Raw genomic sequence first — 12,834 nt, forward strand, 5'->3', positions numbered from 1 at the left:
TTCTAGTGTGGTCAAATGGTTTGTATGTGCATGTGAGCACTTGCTTGATGTTAAAGAGAGCATTTTACAACAACAGGTAGGAGCTTGCTATTGAATTATTCCTCTCAACTGAGACTGCTGATGTCATTCACTATAAGTTGTTCTGCAGCCTTGTAAGTGTCAGAGTGGTGCTGTGGCATTATGTTAAATACAGACATCTATAGTCATTTGCTTAGATAGGTAGGAGTTCTGTTCCCACTGTGGTCAACTGATATGTGTGTGTGTGTGTGTGTGTGTGTGTGTGTGTGTGTGTGTGTGTGTGTGTGTGTGTGTGTGTGTGTAGAGAGACCATTTTACACCAGCAGGTGGGGGCCTGCTATTGCCATCTTCCTCTCAACAGAGACTGCTGATGTCATCCACTATAAATTGTCCTGCAGTCTTATAAAAGCCAGACGTGTGCCATGGGGATGTTCATCGTATTACACTGCTGCAGTCATTACACTTGGGTTATCTGCCATCAGGCGGTCCTGCAGTCAGCCCGAGTTCCAAAGTCTTGGTCCGGTGTCAGTTGTGGTCACTTCTTCCCGACAGGGGTATAAAAAGCTGGCCAATGCCAACCCAAAGCAGAAGCAGTTTGCAAGTGCCGGTCGGCCTACTCACAAGGATTTTTCAATTTGAATTTCCCGAAGTTTTCTTGCCTCAGACCGATCGAAAAAACTAATAATTGCATTTCTTGTGGGAAGCAAGCAAATACCTCATAACCCGACATTGTTTTGGTAGAAAATTTAATTATACCATGCCGTTAAGGACAACTGATGACGGGATGTATAAAAGTGCAAAGATAAGGACGGGCAGCTGGAAATCAAACCAGACACGAGGCTCTGCTAGGCTGATCGCTGGTTCTCCAGTTTTTCAGTGGGTGCCCTACGCGGCCCTGATGACCGCTGATTTAGAACCACAGGCTACCTCCTGACTCCCAAGCGGAGGTGCTGGGGCCTCGAGAAACTTTATCTTAGGCCCTACCAACACCATTGCTGAAGGGGAACTCGTGTAGTTGAAAAGGTACTTCAGCTGAGGTGTATTTCGACGACCTACTTACTATATTAAATCCTATGCAAGTTGAAAAAAACTCCTTTAAAAGTAGGAGGCCCAGTTCATCATTCTCAGTATTACCCTGATCAGGGTTCCCATCCCCTCCTGATAAAAGGCCTAGACGGGAGAAGACTAAACTTCATCTGACCAGGTTTCCATTTCCTCAGATTCTTCTGAAGAGCAAGTTACTCCTTTCCCCATATGAATTCCAATGCTGAAGAGTCAATCCCCACCTCCTGATAAAAGGCCTAGACAGGAGGAAGACTACGCTTCATCTGACCAGGTTTCCATTTCCTCAGATTCTTCTGAAGAGCAGGATTACTCCTTTCCCCATATGAAGATTCCAATGCTGAAGAGTCAATCCCTTCAGCCCTCTGGGCTATTCTTTTTGGGGAGACTTTGCATGCATGAGGAACATTTTCACTAGAGGCCAAGATTACTCTGAATCTAAAGAAAGGCTCAGAGAGTTTCTTCTATTGCCTCAGCACAGACCCTTGCTATTCCGCCAATTCTTAGACATTGTGGATGATATTCAGAATGGACTATTCTTTTGGGGAGACTTTGCATACCATGAGGGAACATTTTCACTGGGAAGGCCAAGATTACTCTGAATCTAAGAAAAGGCTCAGAGAGTTTCTTCTATTGCCTCAGCACAGACCCCTTGCTATTCCACCAGTGCTAGACATTGTGGATGATGTTTATTCAGAATCTAGCCTTAATCCAGATTCATTACCTCCAGAGTCCCTGACTCTCACAAATTCTATCCTATACCTGTTGCTGGTTGCTGAAGCCCAGAAACCATTTCCCAGTGGGGTAAAGAGTGCTACACTAAAAAAGCCCTACCCTGTACCCTCTGAGAAGAGACAGATGGGAAAGAGAGGATGAGTCTCAGCTACTCTAGCCTCAGCTACCTTCTATGCAGGGGCCAGCAAATTGCCAGTTCACATGCTGAAATATCAGCAATAACTTAAAACAAAATTAAACAAAATTGCTAGTCAGCCCAGAGCAGCAGGAAATGCAGAAATATTTGATTGCATGCAGCAAGTGTGACAAGTGACTTTACACTTACAGTGTGGATTTGATTAATTGGAAGCTTCTGTAGCATGCTTGGTTAAAGAACAAAGTTTACCTGATCATGTTAAAGCAAAGTTGTGGATGCACTTTACCTTAAGATGTTTTATTTGATGTGAAAGCAGAAGAGGTTTTAAAGAAAATGGAAGATAAGGCAAAATCTATGCAGAAGGTCAAGGATTTTTTACTGACAGACCTCAGGGGCAAATACAACAGACACCCAAGGGCAGAGGTCAGCCACAAGGCTCTTACAAGCCTCGTGACAGGGCACCACAACCCAGAAAGGAGGAGAAGACAGGCCTCAAACTCAGAGAAACATCTGACAGCTTACCCTCCAGACTGCCAAGCAGTGTGGCAGCCCCTTGGGAGAAAACCCAGCACTTTTGTAAGCAATTGGCACATCATTACAAAAGACAAGTAGGTTCTAAATATTGTATCTCAGAATACAGGTCCATTTTCACACTTTACCAAGGGTAAAAGATGCTAAATCTGCCGCAAATCAATGGGTAGAGGCTCAAAGACAAATTACAGCACTCATGGACATGAGAGCCATTCAAGAAAGGTTGTAATCAGGAGCAGGACAAGGATTTTACTCAGACTCTTTCTGGTCCTAGAGGACAAAGCCTGGAACCCATTCTGGACCTTTCAATTCTAAACACTTACCAAATTCCCAAATTCAAAATGTTGACACTACAGCAACTTCTTCCCATGCTGGGCGACCTCAAGGGAGGCATACTTGCATAATCCCTATCAGACAAAATTGCAGAAGATATCTCAGATTCTTAGCAGGTTCAACTCATTACAATTCTCTGCACTGCCCTTTGCTTAAAAACTAGTGCCCTCACAGAGATAATATTCCCTGGGTGCCAGCAAATACAATGGCCCAGATGGCTTAATACCCAGAAGAACAACAGGACAACTGACTCAATTCCAAAAAATATGTGGCAGCTAAGACCCAACTCCTGCAAGAAAAATTCTGCGGGCCTTGGGATTCATGGCATCTTGCATTCTATATGCCATGCCAGACTCCAGACAAGAGAGGACAAATGATACTCATTGCTCCAGACTGGCCACGCCAACACTGGTATCCAATATTAAGGAACATGGCTTAAGGCCCCTCCATGGATTTTACCTCAAATTCCTCACCTGCTGACTCAGCAAAACAATCAGATTCTGCCAGCCCAGCTCAAGACTTTAAACCTACTGGCATGGTGGTGGATTACTTAAACAATCAGTCAACACTCCTTTCTAAAAGCTGTTATGGATGTCATTTTGGAGGCGGAGCCCAGCACCAGGAAAATATACTCAGACAACTGGAAAGGGTCTGTGCGGAACCTTAAAGGGAGCCCATCCTCTTGTCCCAAATATTCCTCAGATATAACAATGTTGCTGAGGATGCTAGACAAAGGTCTTTCCTTTTCATCTATTAAGATCATGCTTCAGCTATTTCAGCTCATGACAACCACATTTCCTCCTACATTTTTCACATCCATTACTCAGACCAATGCCTCAGAGGGCTAAGAGCATAAGACCACCCTGCTAGGCACCAACACCAACTTGGGACCTCAACTTTGTTTTGGCAATTTTATCATGGAAAACTGCCCTGCTGTGCCAATAACTTCAGCATGGAGTCTCAGGCTTCTGGCCCTAATGGCAGTGGAACTTTCATCATTTTCCATCAAGACAAGTCTCTTTACGAACTAACCTACCTTTATGCCTAAGGTGGTATCAGTGTGGCTTTAAACCAAACCATTCATTTTACCCACCTGGATAAAACAAAGGCTTTCAGCAAATCTGACCAACTGTTTGTATTCTATGCTACAGGATCACAAGGTAAGCCTATTTCAAAACAGACCATTTCAAAATGGATAGGACATTGTCAACTTCTGCTACTACACACATGGAAACCTGTGCCTGGTGACATTAGACCCCCATTCATGGGGCCAGCACCCACATCAGCAGCCTTCCTCAGAGGGGTACCAACCAAGGATATTCTGGAGGCTGCAACTTGGAGTTCAGTGCACACCTTTACCAAGCATTACCACTTACAGCTATACTCAAAAACCAAAGCTGGCTTTGCCACTGCAGCAGTGTAACGCAGTGAACATAGTACAGTTTTGTACCTACACTAGTATAGATGTTCAAGTGTATACACTGCTGCAGTCAGAACCCTCCACCATCCCTCTTCTTACCTCTTATGTATGTTTATTTAGAATTATGTATTGCCTTCCCTTGGGGGCACCTGACATCTAGAGACAGAAAACTGACTGAAAATCGGACCAAGACTTTGGAACTTGGCCTGACTGCAGGACACCTGGCTGACGGAATAACCTGTGTGTGATGACTGCAGCAGTGTATACACTGGAACATCTACGTTCATGGTAGGTACAAAACTGTACTTTCTGCTCCCACTGTGGGAAACATCTATTACCATCTTCCTCTCCCCAGACTTTGTTGATGTCATCAGCTATAAAGTACTCTCCAACACTGAAAAAGCTAGAATTGTGCTCTGATGCTTGTGTTAAGTAATGTACTCTGTAAACAGGTAGTTTTAAAATGATATGTGAGTTCCCAGCTTTTTCTCAGCACTCCTCGAAACATCATGTTGTTGCATACAAATAACTATTATCTCATCCTGTGTAACATGCACTCTGACAGTATTCCATTATCTACTTTGTTTGCAATGTACTTTAACTACACATACAGGTGCTGTACTCTGACAGCAAGCTACTTGCGCATCTATACATATAACAATCACATATGAGACAATTTTTACACAGGGATGTGACTCCACAACTATGCCCTGCAGTGCTCACAACATGTTCTTCTCAGCATACAATGATGCTATCATACTCCATATACTGCAATGTGACAGTGTTAACAGTCAGACATAGTGGTGCTGCTACTGTGACATTGTAATGCATTCATATTCTATGCCTATACAGATGTAATGTTCATATCAGGCACAGTTTACTGCTGTCTGGTTGCTGTTTCATGCTGGTCATTGTGTGATATACGTTCATAATTTAATAGGAGACTACTAGGCTATCAGGCCTAATCCCTTACAAGCCTAGACATGTTTATCACAAGCATACCTACTGAACATATTCGGTGGATATAATTCATGGAGTGAGTATATGGTCAACACCGACTACCCCTATCCATGAGGGACATGGGTGCCACACCCAGAGTGAATTTGTGGTCTCCCATCCATTTGTCTAGTTTGTGCTTGAATAGGGTCAGTCAGGCACTGTGTGTCACCTGATTTGGAAGTTTAGATTGCCATTAGATTTGAGGATGTGCAGCATTTCTATCAGTGCAGAGTCAGAGCCTGACCTGTAGGCCAGGCACAAGTCATGCCTCAGAAGACAGTATGATACAGAGTACAGTGAGATGGCTTTCAATCTAGTCACATACATCTTGGATTGTTTTGGAGGTCCTGTATTTTCTTGTTGAGAAACCCCTGTGGTCTCTCCAACTGCTGCAGGTGTCTTGTGAGGTATAAGCAAAAGGGAGCATTGTACTCTATTAATGGTCTGCTCAGGGTCAAGTACATTGGTGTTACAACATCTGTAGACCTGGATGTGATGCCTTTACTTATGAGGTGTATGACATAGTAATCTTTCCTTACCACTGTGGAAACTTGTTTTTCGAAGTTCAGATTGCTATATACCTGTGTTTCCAGACTTCCCAGCACTGGGGTTGTGCTGTCAGTAGATTGCTTAGTAAGCAACCTGGGATGTTATCTGATAATTGTGAGGCTGTGTTTTCAGCCTTGGACAGCAGAGATATAACCTGATCTCTACAGACACTTGGCAGAGGTATGTTGTCAGGTATGCTTTGAGGTATTGCTTGTGACTTCAGGGGTGTGATTTTTTGCCAAATCTGTCATCTAGCAGCTTGTCAATTTCCTCTAGTACAGCTTCATGTTTAGACTCCTAACATTAAGCAGCAGAACCTAAGATTTGCCTCCACTGAATTGTATTACATTGGAATTCTGTGACATTGCCTAAGAAAGCCACTATTTGTGAGGTAAGCACCCTTGCCATTATCCATCAGCCTAAAGGGACTAGGTACAGACCATCTCTGGCAAAGCAGCATGGCTTGTAAACCATCTAGTTCCAGAGCGATAGATATCAAATCTCCCTGGACTATCTGCAGACTCTAAGCCAATTGTTGATGTCAAAGATTTGCTTGTTCATATTGTGACATCATGCTGTGTACTGGTACATTCTACATATACATTCACTATGCACTCTATAATGTATCATGTTGAGATGTGATTTGTGTTCATGCTACAACTGTCTTCATTGACATGTCTTCATCTGCTATACAGTACCATGTTCCACATGTCCTTTTTCCCTGTGTACATTCCTACAATTCATCTTTGTGTCCTTATTCAATACACATACTTCTCCTAACTGTATATTTACAATGCAGTCTATGTACTCTTATGGAACATTTACACAGCTTTTGTGTAGTATGCCTGACAGAGGTTCCCACAATAGTCTGCACTGTATAAACCTATATGTATTATGTCGGAAATATATATATTATTGCTTTAATGATAACCTCAGTAATCAGTGTGGCATTCCACACAAATGCTCTAACTTAGTTTGCCTGTAGGTGAGCAGGTTTACATCTCTGATGCAGTTTGTGTTGCTTTACATGGTTTCCTGGCTAGCAATGTTGCTAGCCACAAATACATGCTTATTTGTATTTCAGAGCAGTACACAGCTGCACACTACACAAACATGTAAACTCCATGTATGCTCTATGGTAAGCCTACGCAAAGTTTTTGAGCCCCCAGGATAATGTGAAAACATTGATTAAGAATAGAGTCAGCTTATATGGCAATAATTTAACATTCAGAGAAATCTTAGCCAGTTTATAGTGAAATATAGAGAAATTAAATGTAAGTTAGTATAATACAAAGAACTGCAAAATGAACTGAGAGAAAAACTGGGTTATAGCATATTTAAAAAGAGATAGGAGAGAAACTGACTGAAGAAAGGAAGTTAGTGAAGAAGGGTGAGTAAGGTGGTGAAAGGTATTAATAGGTACTTCTTTATATTTAGGGATATAGTTTATCCTGGGGTTAGGTACATTTCTACATCTACAATAGATATGGATCAATAGTTGCCTTTTCTTACACCACTGAGAACATTGATATTATTACATTAGTAAAAGATTCCAGTTCTAACTCCATTTTGATATCTATAATATGTACAACTCTGTTATTAGATTACATTTCTAGTTCCCATAAATTATACTGTTGCTACTTATGAAACTCTGCATTTACTTTATTACTGTATAATTACATGCAGTGCTGGTAAATTTACAAAATAAATGGAAACACCATGAAGGAAGCCAAGAAATGCAATGACTTGGGCATGGTTGTAGTTAACATATTTTACCACCTATGTGGTAATTAGGGTTTCTGTTTTTCCCAAAGGTATGACTATGACATTTTTTTTTTAGCTTAAAGCATAATGGCTCTGGCACCAGTTATCCATTTCTATATCTGACCTTCTGATGGAGTGTCTGTGTGTGATGGAGTGTATCAATTATGGTGCCCAGTTTGCAGTCATCTGCAAATTTTGTCAGCCACAAAAAATCCCTCTTTGCCTGCACTTGCAGGACTGATCATTTTGTCTCTGTATTGTGGCATCATTCTTGGTGAGGGTAGGATACTGCTCAGGGTCTACTTTAAGTACCCCAAAATCATAAAATAAATACAAGGGATTTTTACCACTTAGGGTATATTCAAGATCAGTTTCTAACAGCAGTCTTGAGGTTATTTTGCATTTTAAGATACTAGTAAGATAAACAGTGAAATATGACATGATTATTTTGGTACAATACAAGGGAAAGCTATATGACTGAATCAAAATAGGGCAGTGAAGAAAACTTAAGAATTTAACAGGTATGTTAGATGCATAATTTTTACAACACACACACACACACACACACACACACACACACACACACACACACACACACACACACACACACACACACACACACACACACACACACACACACACACACACACACACACACACACACAATGTTTAACATACAACTGAGAAAATTTCTACCAACCTACATAATCTTTATAAACCAAACTCATTACCTATTTCAGGAATAAGACAGACCCTCAACAGGAATACACTTACGTGTTTTGGTCATATTCTGAAGGAGCTGTAAGTAACACATCTTTGGTGTTGGCTATAACCTCTTTGCCATGTACAATACAAACTTATATTGTTTTGGTGCAGAAATCATGCTGCTTTTTTGCATTGTATTTTGCTGACAATGATGGCACCTAATTTTTTTTTCTTGGAGCTGAAAACCTTTACCATGATATCAAGAAAACCTGATTCCACACTACCTCACTACCTAAACAAAAGTGTAGGTTACTAAATTCCCATGCAGTGTGCATCAGCTGGTATTGATTTCTTCCTAGAAAGCCAAGTTGCCAACTATATTTAGCAGGTAGAAATATTACACTGAAAATTAACACGTGATTATGTATTCATGAAACCAATGTGAGAAGCTGCTCTTCTAAAAAGTGAGTTGGCTTTGCTTACCCAAAATGATTTGCATTCTTATGTAAGTCATTGACAAATACTTATTATGACACCATTTTATGGGTGTGGTTCTACCAAAAACAAATGAGAATAAACAGTATAACTGAAAGAAAAAAATCAAACTACATACTATCATCTTCATTATTTTGCAAAATCAGTTCAGCTTTACCATTAAGAGCATAACTAGAAATTAAATTAATTATCAGACAAAGGTGATTCAAAATGTGAGAAATATACTTTAAATGGATTATAAACAGGTTAAAGCACTAAACTGTGTAACCACTAGGGGACACTATATGGTACACTGAAAGAGGTAAGTCTGAGGTACTGCTGTACAAATTAAATTCAACAAGGAGAAATCAGAGAGGCTTTAAAGGGATAGTCGATGGCCAATTAGCCTGAAATCTGGAAATGGTTAAATTGGACAGGCACATGTGAACATTTTTTTTTTCTTAGTCTGCTTTGTAAGTGTGTAGCTAATGATGTGATTTTTCTCTGTCATTTTCTTTTTAATTTTCATATTTAAAACTGAAAATATATAGTTGAACTTCTTATATATCATTTTGCAGTTAATTTTATTTCTTTATACATATTCAGATCGTAATGCTGCAGGTGGTATGTAAACAAAAATGTTATTTTTTTTGATGATTTAATTTCACTGTCAAATCAGTTTTTCCCTTATGACCAAACCCACAAAAATGAAGTCAACTTAGGTATTAGTAAGGATTTGTATAAAGCAGTAAAGCACCCTGGGTAATAAAAAAAACATACTTCTTACTTCTTAAGTGGAACAGGTATTTACTTATATTATGGCTTCATTAAAAAACATCAAATGTTATTTTTCACTGTAGGGTCTTCCACCTAACAGATAGAGCTGACAACTAGTCTTACTAAGATCCATGACTCAGCTATCACTGCACTTAGCATGGTAAAATAGTAGCTTATACAATAAAGCAGATAATGAGGCATTATGGGTTCACTCCTTCAAGATGTCATGGAGAATTCAGCTTTACAAAATCTTTTGAAAGGCCATCCTTAGCAACAAAATTAATTTAAAAAATAACACAGATTTCGCATCAGACAATGGAAATGATGGAAATGCTGACTTTGTATATGGTAAGTGGATTGCTCCATTAACAAGTGTTTGTTATTTATATTTACTGTGGAAAGTGTGACAATATACTTTAAAAAGTTGTGTTATGTTTGCAAAGTTCTCATCACTTAGCAAATGTGCAGATGTATAAGGTGAATCAAAGCTGATAATGTTGCAAATATACCAGTATCTAAACAACATTCCCTTGATCTTATGCAAACAAATCTAAGTGTACCTTTAGAAAAGTCACGGTATCCTGTTGCTGCAGCTGTTGTTGTAGCTGAGTATTAGAGACTGACTCCTGAATAGCATTGATATCCTCTTTAATTTTCTTCAGGTTTTCCCCCATTTGTCTCAGAATCCCTTTTTCTTCCTCCTTCAGTTGCTGGACCAAATGTTTTTCCTTCTCATGGAGAAACTGGTGAAGCTTTTCAAATTCTGATAATATGCTCTGTTGCAAACCACTGGAAATAGCCTGAAAATGTTGTTACAATAAGTAAAAGAAACAAAACAACTTTAAAACTAACAAATAAAACTGACTCACTGTGACTTCTGACATCTTCCTTTCTTGCTGGCACTGTATTTCTTTAAAGTATTTCAGACTTGACTCCTGACGACACAAAAATGCCATTACTTTGTTCTGTAAAGGAAATAAAAGTAAGCACATTCTGTGTAAGGGGAACATATATGCATCTGCCTGTCTTTCAGAAGATCAGCCAATATCCTTTTCTGATTTCTTTTTAAAATTCCACTGATTTGGTTTGATACAAGAAAAGAGTAACAAGTAATGCATAACAAAAACAATGTTCACAAGTTTTTAATGTTTCCTTTAGGCTTAATAACATCTTTGTATTTTACATAACCTACAGGGCAGAGACAATTTACAGAAGGACTTCAGTCAGAAAGTTCAGATGGTACTGAAAGTTATATAACATGTATTAGTAAAATAAACCAATTCATTCTGCATGTTATTTCACTGTCAGTAGATCTCAACAGCAATCAAGTATATAGTACCACACAGTGCTTTAGGAAAGGTGTGGTGAATTGGGCACCTGCCCTAGATACAAACATGTGGAAGATACTGAAATTTAAGAGTTTGTCGGCTTACAAGCTATTAAGTGGACATGTTCAAACAGCTTGTAAACTGTCATTTTTATTTTAAAAGCAGATGGTTGGCAGGCAGTATGGAAGCTTTTTCTACAGTATGTAAGCTGTCAAATTTTGTTTTTTTTAGACAGAAGGGGCTGCCAAATGGATGCGTTGACCACACACCAAATTTTCTTGCTACAGCTTTGCCACACAATAAACACACTTAATAAATTAAAGGAAATCAGACAATAGCAAGGAAAATCATGCAGGAATAACTATGCATATATAAATTATGTAAAAATGATTAAGGCAGCCTGATGCTGAAACTGAAAGACAGCGTAGACATAAGTGTACATAGATATAAGCAAAGTCTGTTTTTTCCTGGAAAATTAATGACCATTTCATTGATTAAAAAATGATGATAGACCTCTGAATTAATAACTTGTTCTAGCAAGTTTTCAACTGTATAAAAGCAACAACTGACACTTTTTTAAACAACAAACATCTTTATTAAATTATCACTTATGACATAGGCAATCATACATTTATATAAGTGCAAACAAGCCATATTGGCATAATCTTAGTTGCAAGCATTTTACATCACAGATAATACAGACATAATTTTAATTGCAAACATTTTACATCACTTATAATCTTTGCATTGTTTATTAAAATCCTGCATTCTTTTAAACCTCATCCCTCCCCTGTATGTATTGTTCCCATAGTTCCCATTTTTTCCTATGTCATTTGCTTCTACCCTTTTCTAAAGATCCCAGTTCTGGCTGTTTTATCTCTGTTACTATATTCACTACTTCTAGTACAAGTGGTTTAGATTTTAAATTCCAATTTCTAGTAAATGTTTTTGGCAGCCACCAAAATTAGACTCAGCAAGGCCTTACCATGTCTAGGCAATTCTGATTCTGTATCATAGCTCAAAAATCATTTTCTTAGTCATACCAATTTGCTCACCCAGTTTAAAGTTTGCCAACTCATTACACTCCCAGAAAATATGTTCCTAATTATGTCTTTCTTAGCAATCACACCTCCAACATTTGCTATCTACCTGAGGAAAAATAGTCTACCTGGGTTATAGAAATATCTATGTAAACGTTTCCAAGGAAAGATCCTAAATCTTCTAGATTTTGTGGCATTTTTGGGAGACATACATACTGTATATATCCTCCCATTGTTTCTTTGTGAATTGCTTATCCAGGCTCTCTTCCCAATCCTTTTTAACTTCCTCTAATTGATTCTTACAGTTATCATGCAGCATTTTATATGCTCTAATAATTATTTCTTGATCCTTCATCACCATTACTTTTATCTTTTTCCTTAAATCTTGAGCTAAAAGGTTGAGAGGTATGTGAGGAGAGAAGGTGCCGCTGTTTTCACTCTAATTTCTGACAGAAGTGAGCTAAGATGTTAATTTCCTGTGCGGCAGTTACTTATGTATTTATTCACTATTTGACACAATTAAACATCTGTGGTTTATAGTCATTGTCATACAAGAAGTTACAATTGATGGTTACGTGTGTGTGTGTGTGTGTGTGTGTGTGTGTGTGTGTGTGTGTGTGTGTGTGTGTGTGTGTGTGTGTGAATTCAAATGTGCACACATGCATGGATATATACATGATATGCATGTGTGTGGGGGAGCACAGATGCTCTCAACTATCCTTGATTTTTTGAATGTCTCTGATTTTTTGTGTCGTATTCTGGTTTGATAGTCATAAAATTTGTGATTTTTTTCGAAAATCAGTGATGACTGCAGTCAGTAAATAATGTCAGACATATAAATTTCAGACTCAATAACCTTCAAAAAAGCATTCTAATGCAAATCCTGTTATCCTAGAAACTTTCTAAGCGTATGAAGCCAGTAGTCTTTTCCCCACCATTATATTTTAGCCTTTTTATTTATGT

The 12,834-nt window shown here is 38.8% G+C and overlaps 1 protein-coding gene across 1 annotated transcript in view; it reads right to left on the bottom strand.

The window, feature by feature from the left end:
* LOC122813681 (zinc-binding protein A33-like) overlaps window positions 1–12,834 on the bottom strand; it is a 213,216-nt gene that overhangs the window by 134,484 nt on the left and 65,898 nt on the right. Inside the window, exons 2-3 of the mRNA XM_044086131.1 lie at window positions 10,373–10,468; window positions 10,064–10,303 (exon numbers count right to left, since the gene is read on the bottom strand). Of these exons, the coding sequence (XP_043942066.1) occupies window positions 10,064–10,303; window positions 10,373–10,468 (336 nt within the window). The remainder of the gene's footprint in view (window positions 1–10,063; window positions 10,304–10,372; window positions 10,469–12,834) is intronic.

This window comes from Protopterus annectens, chromosome 10.part0 (assembly GCF_019279795.1).
Source record: "Protopterus annectens isolate FY-2018-M chromosome 10.part0, PAN1.0, whole genome shotgun sequence".
Taxonomy (NCBI): domain Eukaryota; kingdom Metazoa; phylum Chordata; order Ceratodontiformes; family Protopteridae; genus Protopterus; species Protopterus annectens.